The sequence below is a fragment of the Chanos chanos genome, chromosome 5, assembly GCF_902362185.1.
Source record: "Chanos chanos chromosome 5, fChaCha1.1, whole genome shotgun sequence".
Taxonomy (NCBI): Eukaryota; Metazoa; Chordata; class Actinopteri; order Gonorynchiformes; family Chanidae; genus Chanos; species Chanos chanos.
In genome coordinates, this window is record NC_044499.1 from 44,493,574 (window position 1) to 44,510,821 (window position 17,248).

At 37.4% G+C, this 17,248-nt stretch overlaps 3 protein-coding genes across 3 annotated transcripts; 1 reads left to right on the forward strand and 2 right to left on the reverse strand.

Annotated features, from left to right (window-relative positions):
- Positions 1–1,134: 1,134 nt before the first annotated feature.
- ipmkb (inositol polyphosphate multikinase b) lies at positions 1,135–8,104 on the reverse strand. The gene is made up of 6 exons (XM_030775456.1): positions 7,625–8,104; positions 6,531–6,616; positions 5,116–5,212; positions 4,596–4,768; positions 2,093–2,174; positions 1,135–1,897 (listed from the first exon to the last, which is right to left on the reverse strand). Exons 1-6 carry the CDS (start codon positions 7,806–7,808, stop codon positions 1,326–1,328), a joined length of 1,194 nt encoding a protein of 397 aa, XP_030631316.1. The 5' UTR covers positions 7,809–8,104; the 3' UTR covers positions 1,135–1,325.
- A 3,169-nt stretch (positions 8,105–11,273) lies between these two features.
- ube2d1b (ubiquitin-conjugating enzyme E2D 1b) lies at positions 11,274–14,106 on the reverse strand. The gene is made up of 7 exons (XM_030773351.1): positions 13,977–14,106; positions 12,827–12,890; positions 12,687–12,718; positions 12,215–12,292; positions 11,998–12,103; positions 11,774–11,867; positions 11,274–11,669 (listed from the first exon to the last, which is right to left on the reverse strand). The coding sequence occupies exons 1-7, from the start codon at positions 13,998–14,000 to the stop codon at positions 11,624–11,626; spliced, it is 444 nt and encodes a 147-aa protein (XP_030629211.1). The 5' UTR covers positions 14,001–14,106; the 3' UTR covers positions 11,274–11,623.
- A 521-nt stretch (positions 14,107–14,627) lies between these two features.
- On the forward strand, positions 14,628–17,177 carry tfam (transcription factor A, mitochondrial). The gene is made up of 7 exons (XM_030773350.1): positions 14,628–14,806; positions 15,089–15,216; positions 15,382–15,452; positions 15,716–15,865; positions 16,104–16,199; positions 16,355–16,411; positions 16,514–17,177. The coding sequence occupies exons 1-7, from the start codon at positions 14,724–14,726 to the stop codon at positions 16,775–16,777; spliced, it is 849 nt and encodes a 282-aa protein (XP_030629210.1). The 5' UTR covers positions 14,628–14,723; the 3' UTR covers positions 16,778–17,177.
- The last annotated feature ends 71 nt before the right edge of the window (positions 17,178–17,248 follow it).

Consider the following 17,248-nt stretch of genomic DNA (forward strand, 5'->3'; position numbering starts at 1 on the left):
TAAAAGATGCAGCTATTTCCTGCCTCCTGGAAGAACGATTAAGAACAGCATCATCACAATTAAATATCACTCAGAAAATACAAAGCTAGTGAGTAATGGCCTTTTGGTTTTAAACTCATTTGGAAAACCAAGTGGAGACGACCATGAATGGCATATTTAATCACTGTACTACTGAGTGTGTTTTAGGTCACTATGACTTTGATGTAAAATATGAAAAAGTAAAACTCCAAGTTTTCCAAAAACTATCCGAGTTACATGCATGGTGAGATTTATAATGAGCCAATATGTCAAAAAGAGGTGAACTTACCCTTTGAATCGAGAAATATTAATGGAGGACATAAATAAAAAGTATTTAGAAAAACTTTTGTTCTTGAGATTAATAATATTCCTTGTTAATGATACAAGACAGTTTCTTCTGTCTTCAATTCTATGGCTTTTACTATGGATACTAACTGTTTATAAACTAGGTAATGTTCTCCAGTTGAAATTCATGACAAAAGACCCCAACATCCTGACATACTATAGCACATGAACACACTGCACGGGATACTCACCCATTCCAGGTACACTGACAAACATTAAAAACACTGACAAACACATGAGAAAGGTTACTCAGGTATCTTAGTTATTAGGTTTTAACAGATCTCAGTTTCTAACCCACATAAGTCCCTATTTCTCATCAAATTCAATAAAACTTTGGCATTCTCTTTATCGAAAAAGTCTAAACAAATTTTCCTGTAGCCTGTTAAATTTTCATTGTCATCACAAAGATGTATTGCATTTGTTAACAGTTTCTGAAATCAAGTAGAATATCACGTACAAACAGTTTGAATTTCTCAGATGTTAAAATTACAGAGAAAATTGTCCACAGGTTTGAAACAACAGGCAGGGTTATTTTGGCAACAAATTTTCAAGAAATACGCAACAATATATGTATTTCTCATTCCTACTTAATATGATCATTAAACAGAAATACACTGATTAAAGATTACATCTTTTTTTTTCCTTTTGTTAAGTCTCTCGAAATAAGATCTAAGACGTATAGTTGCACTGTGAAGTAAAATATACAGAATATCCAGGTTAATATTTTTAACTCTTTCACATACATGAATATTAGTAATTAATTTACCTGAGTAAGATACCAATGAACTATATGAAGCACAAAGGTCTACAAACAAGTTACTTCATCAATAGTGCAGGTAGTGCAGAAAATTAGAGGGCATGAGGACTTGAGAGAGGCTACATGTCCTCCGTTCAGCTTGAAATAAAAGTCAACACTGATGTAGCAAATGCCTCTGAAGATGAAAATCGAGAAGAAGAGAGGTTTAGTCATCTAGGATCTGCTGCAGGACCCTCAGAAGATTCTTTAGACCATAAATGTAACCCTCATCCTGGACCTCACTGGGAAAAACATGAGCAAAATCAATCATCCTGACCTCTACATCTCCAGGCATTAGTGGTACAGCTTCCTCCTTAGGCCTCTTATCCCCCCATTCTTCCAGTTGGGCTGTGGTATTGTTGCCATTGGGCTGATGGGTGGGTATCTGTGTGTTGCATTTCCATGTGTCATTTTCCTGATTGGCCTCATGGTGGCTCTTGGTACAGCCTCTCTTGTGCAGTGAATACATGGTGGACAGGCTCTGGTCTATGTTATTGTTGTACTCCAGCATCCCCGTGGTCGGCTCGCCAGCTTCAGCCTCTGTGTTCTTCTCCTCTGGGCTTCCACTAATGAGGCTGGGAGGACGTAAGCCCTCATAGACAAACAGCAGAGAACTTGCATAAAAGTTTAATTGGCTCTGGCCCTCAAACCACTGAAGAACCTTCTTGACTTTAACAATGCTGGCAGCAACTGCATCTTTGCGGAGGTTCTCTCCATTATAGAAAAACTTGGATAAGCCTGTATGGAAGAGAAAGCTCAGGTTGGATAAAACGAACTGCTAACGAATACAAAACCCATCAAAAAAGAGAAAAGAAAACAATAGCGAATTTCAGTTGTGATTAACAATTTAACAGACAATATCAGAATCAACTAGTTCACCATTTAATACCAAGTTTCCACATATTTTCTGGGTAACCATCTGAAGGGTCTTACCATCCTTAATGGTGTCCTTCACAAGACCTCTTCCATAATGCTGGTCATATGTGTCAAAGTTGTCCGAGCCTACTTTGTAAACCTAGATAGTAACAGACAGAACCAAATCTCTTTGAATACTGAACAATAAGAGCAACGGATTAATCAGTTCAATCATGGATACAGGACTCTCTCTACTGGAGAAGTGAAGCAATAGCAATCATTCATGTCCAACCATTATAAGTACAGTTCTGCTGCAGTGGGCAAAGAAAATTAAATTCCGAGTGAAGGCCAGGTAAAAGGGACAGCGACGGCAGTTTAATATTCATGCCATGTGTGCTACATTTATTTTCAGAAGGGCAAGAGCTTATCAACCACATCAGGAACATAATTATCAGTAGCAGCTCATTTTGCTTGGACATTACAGAGATAGAGGAGAGAGCTGAGGCATCCCTTTTTCCATGTAGCCTGCCAGAGACCTGTGACACGGAGGCTAACACAGACTTCCATGTACACTCTTATCTGCTCTGCCATCACTCTCTGCCTGCTCTGTACTTACAAATAATTCAGCCAGACCACCTATGAAATGTCCTACCAGTGGCAGAACCGCTGTGAGGAACCCCTTTCTTATCGAAATGTAATATCCTCTCTCTGCTCTCCACAAACCAAAATGCGTAGGCAGTGAAATTGGGTGATAACAAAACACAATGATTACCTTGGACAACAGTAGGTTCATACGGTATATCCGAGTGAGTATTTCACAACAGTTTTGTCTTAAAAGAATCTATAACTGTTCCAGCCATCTGTGCTATGTCACCATCAAGACTGAAGTAGGGAGCCTGAGTGCTTGGTACAGGATGAATGATTTCCACATGATAAGCTTTAGGACACGCACTGCAAATGACCAAGCTCTGAATAAATTTAATTACTACAATTCTTCTAAAATGACTCGTTTGTGGGAAAACCGTGGCTTGGAATGCTCACTTCCTCTTTAGGAGGATGAAAAACTATGCTGTGCATAGTTCATACTTGTGTTGTGTAAACCTCATTCATCACAGACTAATGATAAGACTAGTGAGATCTCCACCCACGTCCTCAGAGACACAAGAGAACATTCTAGAGAGAACATCAAATAGTGCTAGGTTAACAGAAGAGGACAGTCAGTGCTGATGTATATGATAAGAGTATCCTGTACGTCTGATAACACAGCCACCCTGATCCTATGGTCCCAAGAGATCTGACCCACAGCAAACAAGCAAAAATGGTGAGAGTCAGATTCCTCAGTCTCTCCAGTAAATCACAGCTGCCGAAGGACAGTGACTGCTGCTAAAATGATGTCCTAATTTGGACAGCTCTGTGCCCATCTGCCTTACACTCAAGAGATAGTGGGAACAGAGGTCACAGAGGATTCACTTTTCTTTCTTTGCATTGACCACGGATGATAAAAGCAGTTTCTGCAGCCTGTGAATGTCCACAGGAAAATGTTTATAAGCGAACACAGTCTACTGAATTGAATCTGTGATGCAACGTGCCTGGTACTAGGAAATTATAGAACATTACACAAAATCATAAACACGTTTTATATGTGTTTTATAGCCAAAAGACACATCATTTAGGATATGTAACAGGTGGGGTTTGTGATTTTATTTTATTTTTATTTTTTTTTGCAATATACTTAACTTTAGGGAAAACCTATGATCAAAAGGACCAGTTAATGTACTTTTAAAAAGTATATACTAGTCAGTTCGCACTGCATCTTGAAAAATCAATCTGTAAATAGTTAAACAAGGCTGGATCAAGTTTGTTTATGTCTTCGGTTCTCTCTTAATTTGGTATTACATCCAAATATCAGGCTACTTCTATTTTAGGAGGGCTACATGCCCAAACAAGACAGTTTTCAGCATAAATGTGGAAGTGACAGTCATGCTTACAATGAAAATTATAATGAATGCACTACTTTTCCTGGTGCTGTTTTAGTCTTAATGTTTTGAACTGGCATTCATGGTGTCAAAGTTAACCATATTATGGGCAGAGACACCAAAATGCCTTAAAGCATTATTCAAATCAAATGCGAGTGTCATTTGTTCTGTTTTTCCAGGTCCTGATTAGCATTCATAAAATGTACACATTGTTTCAGCCCTTCTATGATGAAAGTTTCCTGTGCAAATTTCTCTCTCCAGTACTGCATTAGCAACTGACAACAGTTTGTAATTTCTGGCTGTCTGCAGTTCGTTCTGTGAATCCTGTACACATCCTGCTATGTGCACAATCACTTCAACCTCCTACTGCCCTCCGAGAACTAGAGACTGTTAATTAGGAACGGCTTGATATACAAAAGTGTTTGAGACCCAGTCTAATGAACAGCTCCTACTCATTAACACAACCTGCAGGAAATGGGAGTACTAGGGTAAATATTTCAAAATAGCAAATGCAAGTGCATTCAAAGCCCTATGAATATTGTGTGTTAACAAAGGTATGTTCCACTGCAGATTAAACAGAGTGGAGAAGTGTAACGTGCTCTTACCCTCATTCCCAGAACAAGAAAACCAATCTCCTCCATCAGAGGGTATTTTTTGATCTGCTGATCCCGCTTCTCCTGTGAGGCAAAGGGGTCATAGCTCCTCTGGCCTATCTTCACATCCATAATGCAGGGTTTCTGAAAACGTCGTGTCACATCTTCCAGCTTCAGGTAGAGATCTGGAAGAAAGCAAGGAGATGATCAAGTTAACACATACTTTACTGTGTGGGAATTTGAAAAACACCTTCAAACTTAAAATCTCTAGATTATCTGTTTTGGATGAGACAGAAATGTCACAGATGTGTGTAGAACTGATGTCCTCGGTTTCTCTCTAAAAAGAACCCCCCCCCCCCCTCTTTTTTTTTTAACATTAACTTTGTTGACAAGGGTACACCTATTACTGATGAACACACATATTCCTAATTCTGTACAGTCCCACTTTAGTGTGAGAAATCCCAAAAGAGTCCATGCCCCACAAAGGCAGCATTGACAATTATTCTAATTCATAAGACTTCATGGCCTTTACCAGTTGGTGTGTCAGGGGAGGACCAGGTGCCATAGTATTTGGGAAGGTGTTGTTGCAGTTCCAACAGACAGGGATCACAGCAATCGTCTGCATATACCTGCAAGAGACACAGGAAAGAAAATGGGATCACATTACCAAACAAAACAAACTGGATTCCACTGAAAGTAAATAGGCTATCTGCCTCAGTTTCTCTGTTTGTCAATGAGGTGGGTGGTTCCTGCCCACAGATAACGTTATTATTTATATAACGTCAAACCTTAGGGAATCTGCGCATAATGAAATGTTAATGCAATCCACTGATGGCTTTCACATCATATTCAACATGCCTGCAAAAGATTTGGTGAGGCCCATCCATTCTCTAGCCCTGAGGCTACAGTTATCATGCCGGATTAAGAATGTGTGGGTGGAGCTACTGAAACACCTCAGTGAGTGTTTAAATAAACAGATCTGTTCTGTTTTCTATCTGGACAGTTCTCTGACCTTGTCCGCTTAGGCTGCTGAAGTAGGCTGTTAATATTCCAGTTGCTGCCTAAACAAAACTACACAGAGCCCTTATGGGGGACAGCCTGCCGCGCTTTCTCAAGAGCCTCTCCGTGTTTATGAATAATAGCAGTTCTTCAAGGTGATCATTCACTTTTTTATGAACGCTAATGTCCTGCGTTTCAGACTTACTGCCATTTTAAGAGAGAGTTTAGCCCCAGTCAATTTTTCTTTATTCTGATTATTTTAAGTACTGCACGTTCTAAACCTCTAGCAATTTGAGCTGCATTTAAATAAAATATATATTTTTTTAATGTTGTAATGACATATCATTAAGAAAAGATTGACATGGTGTGAATGTGCAGTTCTGTAATGTTATTCATTTATTTGGTTCTTTGTTACTTGCACATCAGGACTCAGCGTACGCTGCTTAATATCACATAAAAATACAGAGATTAACAACCAGTGTAACACAAGCCATCAATGTTATAGGGCTCAAAAGCTACCCTGAGTATTGAAAGACCATCTACCATAGACTTTTTGACAGGCATTTGATTTGGCATCCCATGATATTTAAGACATCTTATTTAAAATGAGGAAGAGCAGTGAACAACAGTCCCAGGCTATAAACAGATTATTTATGACACAAGGGAACAGCTGATGACATTTTTATTTTCCTTCAGATTACCACTATCATTTGCAACAATTTGTAACCTATGATTTTGATAAAAACAACATACAGTACAGGTTAATTATGGAGATGTCAAAACCATGTAGTGTATGGTACGAAGTTATCACATGTTTATCAGCCGAGATACTTAGAATAATGCAACGAAACCTCATACAGTTGAATCAAATCATTAACAAATTACCACTGTGTGTGAGAGACACGGTTTCTGTGACAATACAGAAGATGATTAGTGGTAATTGGCTACCTTGCTGTAGAACTGCATCTCTCTCTGACCTCTTGGAGGAGGCTGAAGCTGTTTTAGGACTGTGCCATCAGGGTGTTGGAGGATACCTGGAATAAAGGAACACTGAAAATGCTTGATCTCATTTAAAAATACTGGATCACATTTACTACCATAACTGATGCTGTAAATTTCCAATCACCTACGATAACAGGCGATGGCTTAAGAATTATAATGACTCTGATTATGATTAGAATGTGATTAGTATGATTAGTACAAATACATATGTATATGTGATGTATATTTTCTAAGAGAGTTTTCAATCTCATCGTTCAAATCCCAAAATCTTCTTCCTCATCACAAAATGGAATAACTGAAAACACAGTACGCATAATCACGTTACGTAAAACAGTTCGTTCTACTGCTGAATAAACGTAATGCTGTTAAGAAAGTTAAGAGGCAAAGAGATTTCATCGAGAGGTAATATTGTATTAAAACAAATGGAAAAGCACAGACATATTTCTGTATGTTACATCATATATGGTGATGAGATCTGGGCTGGGACTGAAGATTACACTTATGCTCTCTGACCAAGCAAAAGATTAGACTCGGTCTCACCCTTCTCAGCAAAGCTCTGAGGATCAGCAATTAATCACTGTCTTCAGGGGGGAAATGTGTTAGCAGCATAAGATGACTTTAGAAAAGGCTTCGCATACAAACACTTCTTTTAAAAAAAAAAAAAAAATCCCAACGGAATGCTTAAACAAAAGAACACTCCAAACAAAATGAAAAAGTGGTAGCTCAGCTTTCCTAGTTTCAGTTTGGAAGTGTCTACATGACAATACTGCTGGAGAGGCAGTATTGAGGGAACATCTGTGCCATGTCAAAAAATCCACAAACACTGCAACTATCAAAACATATTCACTCACAAGAACTGCAGAGGACTAAGGATTTTTGATTGAATGCAGAGAACAGTTGTGTATTCTGCATATCCAGTGTTACTAAGGTGTGAGAATTACTAAAGTATAGTGTGTGTGTGTGTGTGTGTGTGTGTATACACAGTAAATGCAAAGACAAATGGCCTTAAGCAAAACGAATTGGACAAATAGTCTACTGACCTACTTTGTCAACGCCATACTTGTGACCGGCCACCTGGTGGGAGAGTGGCACACATCCTCTCAGGTGCGTGGGAGGGCCAGACTGCGCGGTCCTCTCTTTAGACACGGATCCAGTCAGGCACGGACCCCGGGTCACCATGGGGCCGCTTATTTCCAGTCTTCCCAATGCTACAGAGGAGTCCATTCTTTAATGTTGTGTCAAGATCGAGACCTCCTACTTGAAAGTTATTGGCTCGTCTTTTTTAAAATACCAAAATTGTTACATCACGGTTCACGTATTAATATTAAACAATCACAGTGATCTTCGCTCCAAGACGTTCCCGAATACAAAGTGGCATCTTAGTTCTGACAGTCAGATTAACACGTCTACCCTTTCAACAACGTAACAGGGTGCCTGAGCCACTGCCTCTGTGATGACCATCGTAAACAGCATCACAAAATACAGCCTGGCCACATCCCACTTCCTTACTTCAGGGGTGTTTACACCCCTCCTCTGCGACTGGTGTGATTAATCAAAGAAGAATCAGAAGCAAACCAAACATCTGCCGATACGATATCCGCATTAATCCACCTACCGAGGGATGCTTGAGAAACACACATATAAACAGACCAAACGCGTCGCTTGCTCCCTACATACGTCCCTGAAGAGCGGCTAGTCGTGACATCACTTCTGACGTAGAGCTTTAGGATCACCTAAAAACAAAAATGTGGATAATTCATCTGTTCACGCGGTATCCACACTTGTGACATCCCAGTCGAACCTGAACATTCTACTCTTGGCTCAGGATGTGCCAATCTACGGTTTCATACCGAGACTTCGAACGTAGAAAAATAGGACAACATCCAGTCACAACATGCTGGCTACTCAAAGTGATATTTCCGGTTTGCAATAATTCAGAGATACCGTCAAAATAAAAGCCCAAATCAGTCTTTTGGATGACGTAGCGAAGAGAATTCAAAGTCGTAGAAAACAATACTCGACTTTGTATAGGTAATTTATTGCAATGGTGCATATTTTCACGAGGAGTATGCACTATGGAAATAAAGTGTTGATCAACAGAAGAAAAAAAAGGAGGGGGGGGGGGGGGTGGAGGAGGTGGTGTTGACTGAACTCTTCTTAGTAGAGAGAGTAATCAGCTACTAAATAAGTTCTGTTCAACCTGGAATTAAGTATGGCTTCATTCAGTTTGTCATACAGTTACACTGAATAAATCATACTGAATTTATTACGGATTACAAGGATAAAAATTAGGATATAAGATTCATTTAGCTGTCCAATTAAGTGTACCAGTGCTCAGTTCTGTGCTGTAGAATGTTTGCAGTGTAACTGTGTAATACTCCATGTTTTGACAATAATACTTCCAAAGAGAATTATTGTGTCATAGTTTGTTAATTTGCAGCAAAATGAAAGGGCATACCAAAATATCATTCACACACATCCTTTCTATATCTATTTTATTCTTGTTTGATTTTTTTTGTAAATCTTTTTGATAACGGTTCTCTACAATAGAGTGAATCAGTTTTCAGTCTGCACAGGTCAACCATAAGATTTTTTTTTTGTGTGTGCATACAGTCATCCAAAAACTAACAAAGATAGCTACCTGTGCAAAAATTTGGATGGATTTTTCATTCAGATTTTATAAATTTGATATAAAATGACCAAAGAAATCTGCACACAATATCTGTTGTGCAACTTTGTTTTATCTGGTCGTTCATACATTCTTTCAGCACATTAGCGGAGTGATGTCTAAATTACATTTAATTAGCACGAGTTTCTAAACCATTTCCTGGCATGACCAACATATTCCCCTAATTATCATAATTATTTTTTCCATGACACACAACCCTATAAACATGCATTATCCCTAAAAGCAAATAGTATATCAAAAGCATAAATATATGCATTTAATGCATTAAACTTTCACACTCGGATTGTCACTAAATTTGATCTCCACATATACACCTTTAACTGTTCCCACAGCATAACGTTTGGAAAACTCACTTGTGAAATTATAATTGTAGTCAGCTATCGGGCAATGAAATTGTTTGTTTACAGACACTGCAGAGAAGTCAGTAACATTCAGTTTACAACAGTGTTTGCAGAGGGAGAGGTCACACACTCAAGTAAATGTTTATTCCTTCTCAGTACTGCACACATAATAGTTATGATAGGATCATGCACTACATGATAGAGGACATAGAAAAAAATGGTAGATAATAAGAATAAATAAAGAATAAATAAAGAACAATGACATTTCATCAAACAAATAAGAAATATGATACAGGCGGTCTAGGTTAGTACATTACGCATTTCCCTGAGTAATTAATCTAAAACGTGAACGTTATGTAACCACTACAAAACTGAAATAATTAAATTACGTGCAACTAAATAACTTAGACAACTTGGGAAAATAAGACATCATAGTTGTATTATACAATTATATTCCCTGCATTCTGTTTCAGCACCTTCATGATATTTTAGTTAGTGCTTAAGTGTAACCTTAGAGATGCTTAAGTGCTAGCTGAAATATTTTTTGCATATGGTTTGTGACATGTACTTGAGTAACTGAAACTCAAGAAACACCAAAACCTTAACATTACTGACAATTACATTCATCTGCATACAACATGGAACTGGGATGTTTGTTTTTTTTTAGGTGCAATTAATACAATCATGCATTTGAACAATCTAGTCTCTGAATTGGCCTACAATATGTAACCCTATCATGTAATATTACATTAGAAAATGGCATAGCAAGGTACTTCTATCATCATGTTATTATAAGCTCATTTTGATGTAGGACAGTTTCCACAGCAGCTCTCTTCATATATTACACTGTGTTGCTTCTGCATGCATCTGAACACCCAGAAAGAGTAATGGCCCTTAAAGTACAGGAAATTTACAGAAATTTTGGAAATGGATCAGCTATTTTGGAAAGTTCTGAACATTTATGCTGTGACTCAATCATTATAAAATGCCATTGAAAATAGCATTTACTTGGAGACTGCTTACAAACGGGATAAAAGTCTGCAACTGGTGTTTGCAAAGGAATTCCCCCTTGATACGTGATCAAATAGATTTCCCTTCAATTATTAACTAAACTTCTTGACCGCTCATGCAAAAACAAAACCATTGTTTCCTTAATCCGATAAGACAGGCTAAACATTAAGAGACAGGGTATCAGATCACACACTATAAGACTTTTCAACATCAAGACTTATTTTCAAAGGAAACACCAAATCCTAGTTCTAATCAACTGAAAAATTACTACTGCACTCCATCTAGTGGAGACACTGTTGGCTTCTCTCTCTATCAAACACTACATGTCACTGGTTGTCTGAAAAGGTTCCAAAGTACATATCAGTCCCTAACTGAGAAGTGCAGGCACTAGTTGGACTCTTGCCTTTCAGAATGTCAATTCAATATTTCGTACAATCTCCATCAACGGAACTATAATCAACAAAATAAGTTTACACTATTGATTTAACTGTTGATTCAAGTCACCAACAACTTCTGAACATATAAAGTTACAAACATAAGCACAAATTCCTTTTTTAAAATACATTTTAATGCAAAATGCAAAATAAAAATAGATCAAGTACAGTTTTAAAACTATACAATAAAAATTCTAAAAGAAATTTAATCAAATGAAAAAAAAAAACGTTATTTACTAATTTCCCTTAACCTGCTTATTTTGCAGCATTATGGTTTCTTGCCAAATTTAAATAGTATTTATGAATAATTCATGACACAAGAAAACAGAAAGTGCTAAAAACAAAAGGGTGGGAATGAAAAAAAGTGCATAAAATCAATAAAACCACGGTTACTACGTAGTGAAGCACATCCCCCCTCAAACATCCTAGTTCATCTATTAACAGTGGTGATTTCAGACGGCAAATGTTAACAGTATGATTTTTTTTTTAATAGTAGAACCTAGGTTTACTTCTTAGATGCTAGAACTTACAGTGATTTATGACTTAAAAAAAATCGTTAAGTTCTCACATTGCATACTTTTGGGTCCAATCTCTTGCTAGTCTGTTGTATCTGGAAAGAAATTGGGAAACAGTCAAAACAACATAGCTGCACCATCAAAAAAAAAAAAAAAAATTACCCAATGCATTCATTCATATCTAAAATGATATACTTACTTTTCTTTGTCTGTTTTGTAGATGTGTGCTATGTCTGGAACAAGGGGGTCATCGGGGTTTGGGTCACAAAGCAATGAACATATGGACAACAGAACTGCAAAACAATTTTACAGAAAGAAGTTTTGTTAAACGCTGCACATAAGCGTCCTGCCCACTTTCGTGTGCAAAAAATCACTGCAAAGTAGATAAATAAGATGTGAATTGAATTGTACAAATGCCCTCACCTTTAGATACCGTTAATGCAGGGGACCACTGTGATCTCAAGATGTCTAAGCAAATACTTCCATTACTGTTTATGTTTGGATGATAAATTTTTGTAGTAAATGCTACCTAATGAGAGAGGAAAATATGTAGAAAGCAAAAATCATGAAAAAAAATGTTAAAAAATATATTACATAAAGTCGTTTGTTTAAAAACGTACATGGTGGTTTTTATAAATACCTTAGGTGGCTTGAAGGGGTAATCTGTGGGAAAGTGGATTGTGAGAAAGAAGACGCCCCCTTGGTATGGACTATCACCCTATGAAAGAAACTGAAACATTAATATTTCAACTTTATTTTGCTAATTTCATGCTACGTGAATAAGTTTGATGCTGTATGGTGAGGCTTCAAATATAGAAGTACTTTTTCTTGATAAATTCAAACAGCATTGTGGTTTGAAATAATGGACCACTTAAATACATCCATTTAGATCCAATTCATCTCAGTCCACAATCTCTGTAAGTCCCTTAAGGTAATACAGTCAAAGACAGGGCACTGTAATAACACCTGAAATATGGTCTGAGGAGGTGTAAAAGGTGTCCTTGTATATCTTCAACATTGGAATTACAGTCATTGCTGTGATATTACTGTTACTGGTATGCTGTACTTGCAGTTTTTACCATACACAGACAACACCTATCAGAAATACTTACTGGTCCCATTATTGTTGCCTGCCAGTGGAACACTACAAACAAGAATAGAGGGAAAGGAGATAGTGAGTCTTCTAAAAATTAACTGTCACACAGACTGTGCTCTTGAAAAGAAAATTCATGTGAAATATTTGTACACTTACAGTCCTCCCCAACAGGTCCAGCTGAGCACTGTGCAGGAGGATCCTTTTGCAAGTCATGAAGCTCCTAGAGAGGAGAATAATCTCATGAGTGGTAGATCTGGTTATACTACTACCCCACATACTTGTGGTTTTAAGGGATCTGCTGACATAAAGGATTGTCTGAACTAAACTGACAAATGCTGTAAATATACATCGACACTTCATTTGTGGTCTGATTAAAGACGTTTAACTGTCAACGCAATTTCACTGAAGAGACACATTTATGACTGCCGTTTTCCATATAAGGTGTTTAAACGGTGCACAGTCAAAGAGAAACCAACAAATATTACACAAGGCTGAAACCCCTGACAACAGCATTGTTTGCTCACAAGTACTCAAGTACCCGTGTATGACGTTTGAATTCGCAGAGAACAACACCTCCGCAAAACGAATTGGAGTACGACATTAACCTCAAAAGAACTTCCAGAGTAAACAAGAGGGCAGATTTGCCCAGAATTTTCTAGACACGATGTCAAACAAAAAGAATTAGCCATTTGCTAGTAAACAGCGAATGACGTAATACATAATAACATTAGCAGTTGCGTATCGTTATTTTAAAAATTGTGCCTACTGTATTGCTTTATACGTGAACATCAGATTACTACTCGAAAGCAGAGGTAACATCAGCCCCTAGAAACCTAGCAAACCATAACATCAGGACAGTTTATGGTTGGATTTCTCATGTCTAATTGTTCGAGTTGCTGGTTGGTGACTGTCACTAAAACACACCTGGTACCAGATAAATCTAAATCTAAAGATTAAATTCTAGACACTAGCTGTAATATTATTCTAAATAGTTTCCTTCTACTCGTACGAGTCATATCAAAGGAATGTTTATTATAAGAGCGGACAGACCATTTCACATGTGACGTTTATTAATGAAAACTATCAAGTTTACTAGACACAAATTCAAGTGTAAATTGGTAGTAAGAAGTTACAACCTGTCGGAAACCTAGAAACATGAAATTCATGTGAAACCGAAGCAGTTCGGAGACAGACCATTTTGTATATTTCTTATGGTCATAAATAAATATTTGGAAGTCTTGTTTTAACTGGCTCATCAGCTAACTACAAACTTCATTGACTTTATCTAGCTGCTTAGAAAACGTACCTTCTGTATTCTTTTCAAAGCCATAGTGTCCGGGTAAACAAGTCGTCCTTGATGAACGTGACACTTAATTGGGATCTTAACGACTACACGTTATTATTGCTTTAAAAGGGCAGAAAATACTTTCTGTTTCCCTGAGTAGCTTGGCTAACAGTGTAAGCTACAACACAATTCGACTTCCTATACTTAAACGTTTTTCACACATCAAAATAAAAGTCTCTCCGTAACCAAGGCCTTATCATTGTCCCCTTATAATCGTCGTACTTGTATAAAATGAAGCAAAATAAATTAACAAAAATATTAACAAAATACTCAAATAATGGATCATTTCACTTTTAAGCAAGTTTTACGTTAATAGTTTGTCCCTGAGAAAAATCAATCTATCTACTGTGAATTTTGAAAGGCGTTCACAGACTGTCTTTACAAGTTAACATGCATATTAATCTGTATCTATTCGGTGCTGGAGACCTTGTGATGAAATCTTGTTTATGTACCTTCAGATGTTTTATGGATTTTTTTTTTTTTGTAAATACTGCTATTAAATGTCTTACAACAAATCGTGTGAAAACGGATGTTTATTTGCCCACAATGCAACTGGGGCGGAAATGAGGTAGAGAAGGCGCCTTTCATTTCAGAGAGGCGGGGGGTCTAATGTGCCGCTGTAAACAGTCTGTTTAGTACATTTACAATCTTGATTATTTTCTCCGTCTTGTCACCGGTTTACACTGGTTGAACAATTACATTTACAACATGGCGCCTTTTAGCCTGATATCTGTCAGCGCCAGTCTTTTCATCAAATCCTTTGGTTTGTTTTCAAATGCATCTGCTGCAAGGTAAGCGTGTAGCTAGGCTAATAAGAAGGTTATAACTTAGTGAAGCATGCTTGTATGTGAAGAACCTGCCAAAGCTTTCGTAAATAAATGTACTGTGCAGCGATATTCTGTGGGATACATCTAAGCTGTCAAAGGACTCATAAACACGATTTGAAAGTGTAATCAGACTATATGAAATTTTGTCAATGTGATACGATATAATAATAATGATGTGCATAGCTCAGTAAATGCGCAGCTGGTGTCCTCGACAAAAAATAATCCTTCGTTGGCATGCCATTTTAGGTGCTCATGTGCAGTTCCAGTCATAAAAAATTTCAGCACGACAGCCGGAGGTCCTCCCAAGAGGCCTCTCACTGCCTACATACGATATGTGAAAGAGCAACAGCCCATTATCTCTCGGCAAAATCCAGGTGAAATATTCAATCATTGTGTGAGGTAGTTTCTCTCCTTTGGGATATAACGATTGAATATTTTGAGCTGTCATGAAATTATGAAGATAATATATAATGTGTGTGTGTGTCTTACTGTATTAATGTTTGTGATATAGTTTTCTCCCATTTTGACATTCAATTTAGATATCAAAATAGTGGAGGTCATGCGGAAGATAGCACAGCAGTGGAGAGTGATGACTCCTGATCAGAAACGTGTAAGTGCAGCTTCTCAACAAAGAAGTGGTCGGCTTGCTTCTGCCTGTGAGCAACTGAATAATTCTTGTAACAGAACTTTTCAGTATACAGAGATTTGAAATAAAATGTAGAGTAATCTATAGTTTAAACTTAATTTTATTTTCAAACATTTTTTTTTAGCATATAACGTAAGTAGACTTACTGTCTGATATACATGTTGCTCCTAACACATTAATAAATTCCTCTCACTTTTTATGTTTGTATTTTTTATCAACTGCTAAAGCCTTTTGAGGAGGCTTCATTGGCAGACAGGGAGCAATACAAACGTGCTATGGAGAGATTTCAAGCACAGCTGAGCCCTGCACAGTCTGCAGCCCTTGCAGAAGAGAAACGTCAGAAAATGGCCAAAAGGAGAGCAATAAGGAAGAAAAGGGTGAGTATAGTCAGTAATTAAAGCCTCATTGTGCAAATTTCTCACTTTCAATAGTCCAGCCTTGTGATGTCCATGTCAGACTATATTTCAAGTAGTGTTGATGCAATCATTTAAAAACCCTTTAACTGTAGACTTGTGGTTTATTAATAATTTTTAATTTAAAACATTCGATGAACCTGTCATTCTGCAGTCAGTGCTTTACAGATTATTTGCAAAATATTTCATGACTATTTTCCAGGAGCTTAATAGTCTTGGGAAACCCAAACGCCCTAGGAATGCCTTCAACATCTTTATGTCAGAACATTTTGAGGAAGCAAAAGGGAGCACAATGCAGGTAAAGATGATTTCTTGCATACCAATGTTTATCAGGGGAAAAAGAAAAAAAAATATGTCTTTAGAGATTGGGGATGATCATAAGCCTTGCCCACCTACGTGTCATCTATTCAACTATTCAGTCTTTTATGCTTTCATATTAACTTTTGTCTTTAGGCCAAAATGAAATCACTGATGGAGGACTGGAAAGGCCTGTATGTCTCACAGAAACAAGTAAGTCATTCAAATGAACGTGACTTCTCGTTAGGTGCTGTAATGCAACATAGACCATCATTGATTGATTGATTGATTGAGTCTTCTGTCTTCTGTGTGCAGATCTACATTCAGTTAGCGGAGGATGACAAAGTGCGCTACAAAAATGAGATGAAATCGTGGGAAGAGCACATGAGAGAAATAGGAAGGGAAGATGTCATTCGAAGGAAAGAGAAGAAACCCAGAAAAACTGTAACAGCAGCGAAGGGAGCTAGAAAAAAATCCAAAGTGGTGAAGATAAAAACATCTGCCCAAAAAACGGCAGCTAAAAAGAAGGCAACTGCGTCAAGTGCAAAAAAGACTGTGACAAGAACCAAGAAAGCTTGAGTGTGAGAAGATGTGTGTTATAAAGGCAAAGTCCGTCCTCAATAAAACTGCTCTGTTGTAGGGGGGAAAGACTGTGTTCCATTATTAGCACTGTATATGCATTGTGACAAAAAAAAACGTGAAGCATTTCAAACTGTGATAAAAAAAAAAAAACACTGACCATTCATGAGAGCTTAACTCAACAACTGTTTGTTATAAACCTTTTACTAAATTATTCATTTAATTTTACACCTGATTTGATGCTGTGTTACAAGTAGTTTGATGGGATCTTTTAGAGTTTATGTTACAAACAGATGGATATGTTGAGTCAATAATGAAGAAATCACATGTGGCTTTTGTAAAAGGCCAAGTACCAGAATCATGATTTGTAAGTTAAAAGCCACCATAACAGTATAGTGAGGTTTGTTTTTATCATGCTTTAAACCAGTAGAAGCTTGTTTTGTATTTTATCTTTATTTACTGAATAAACAA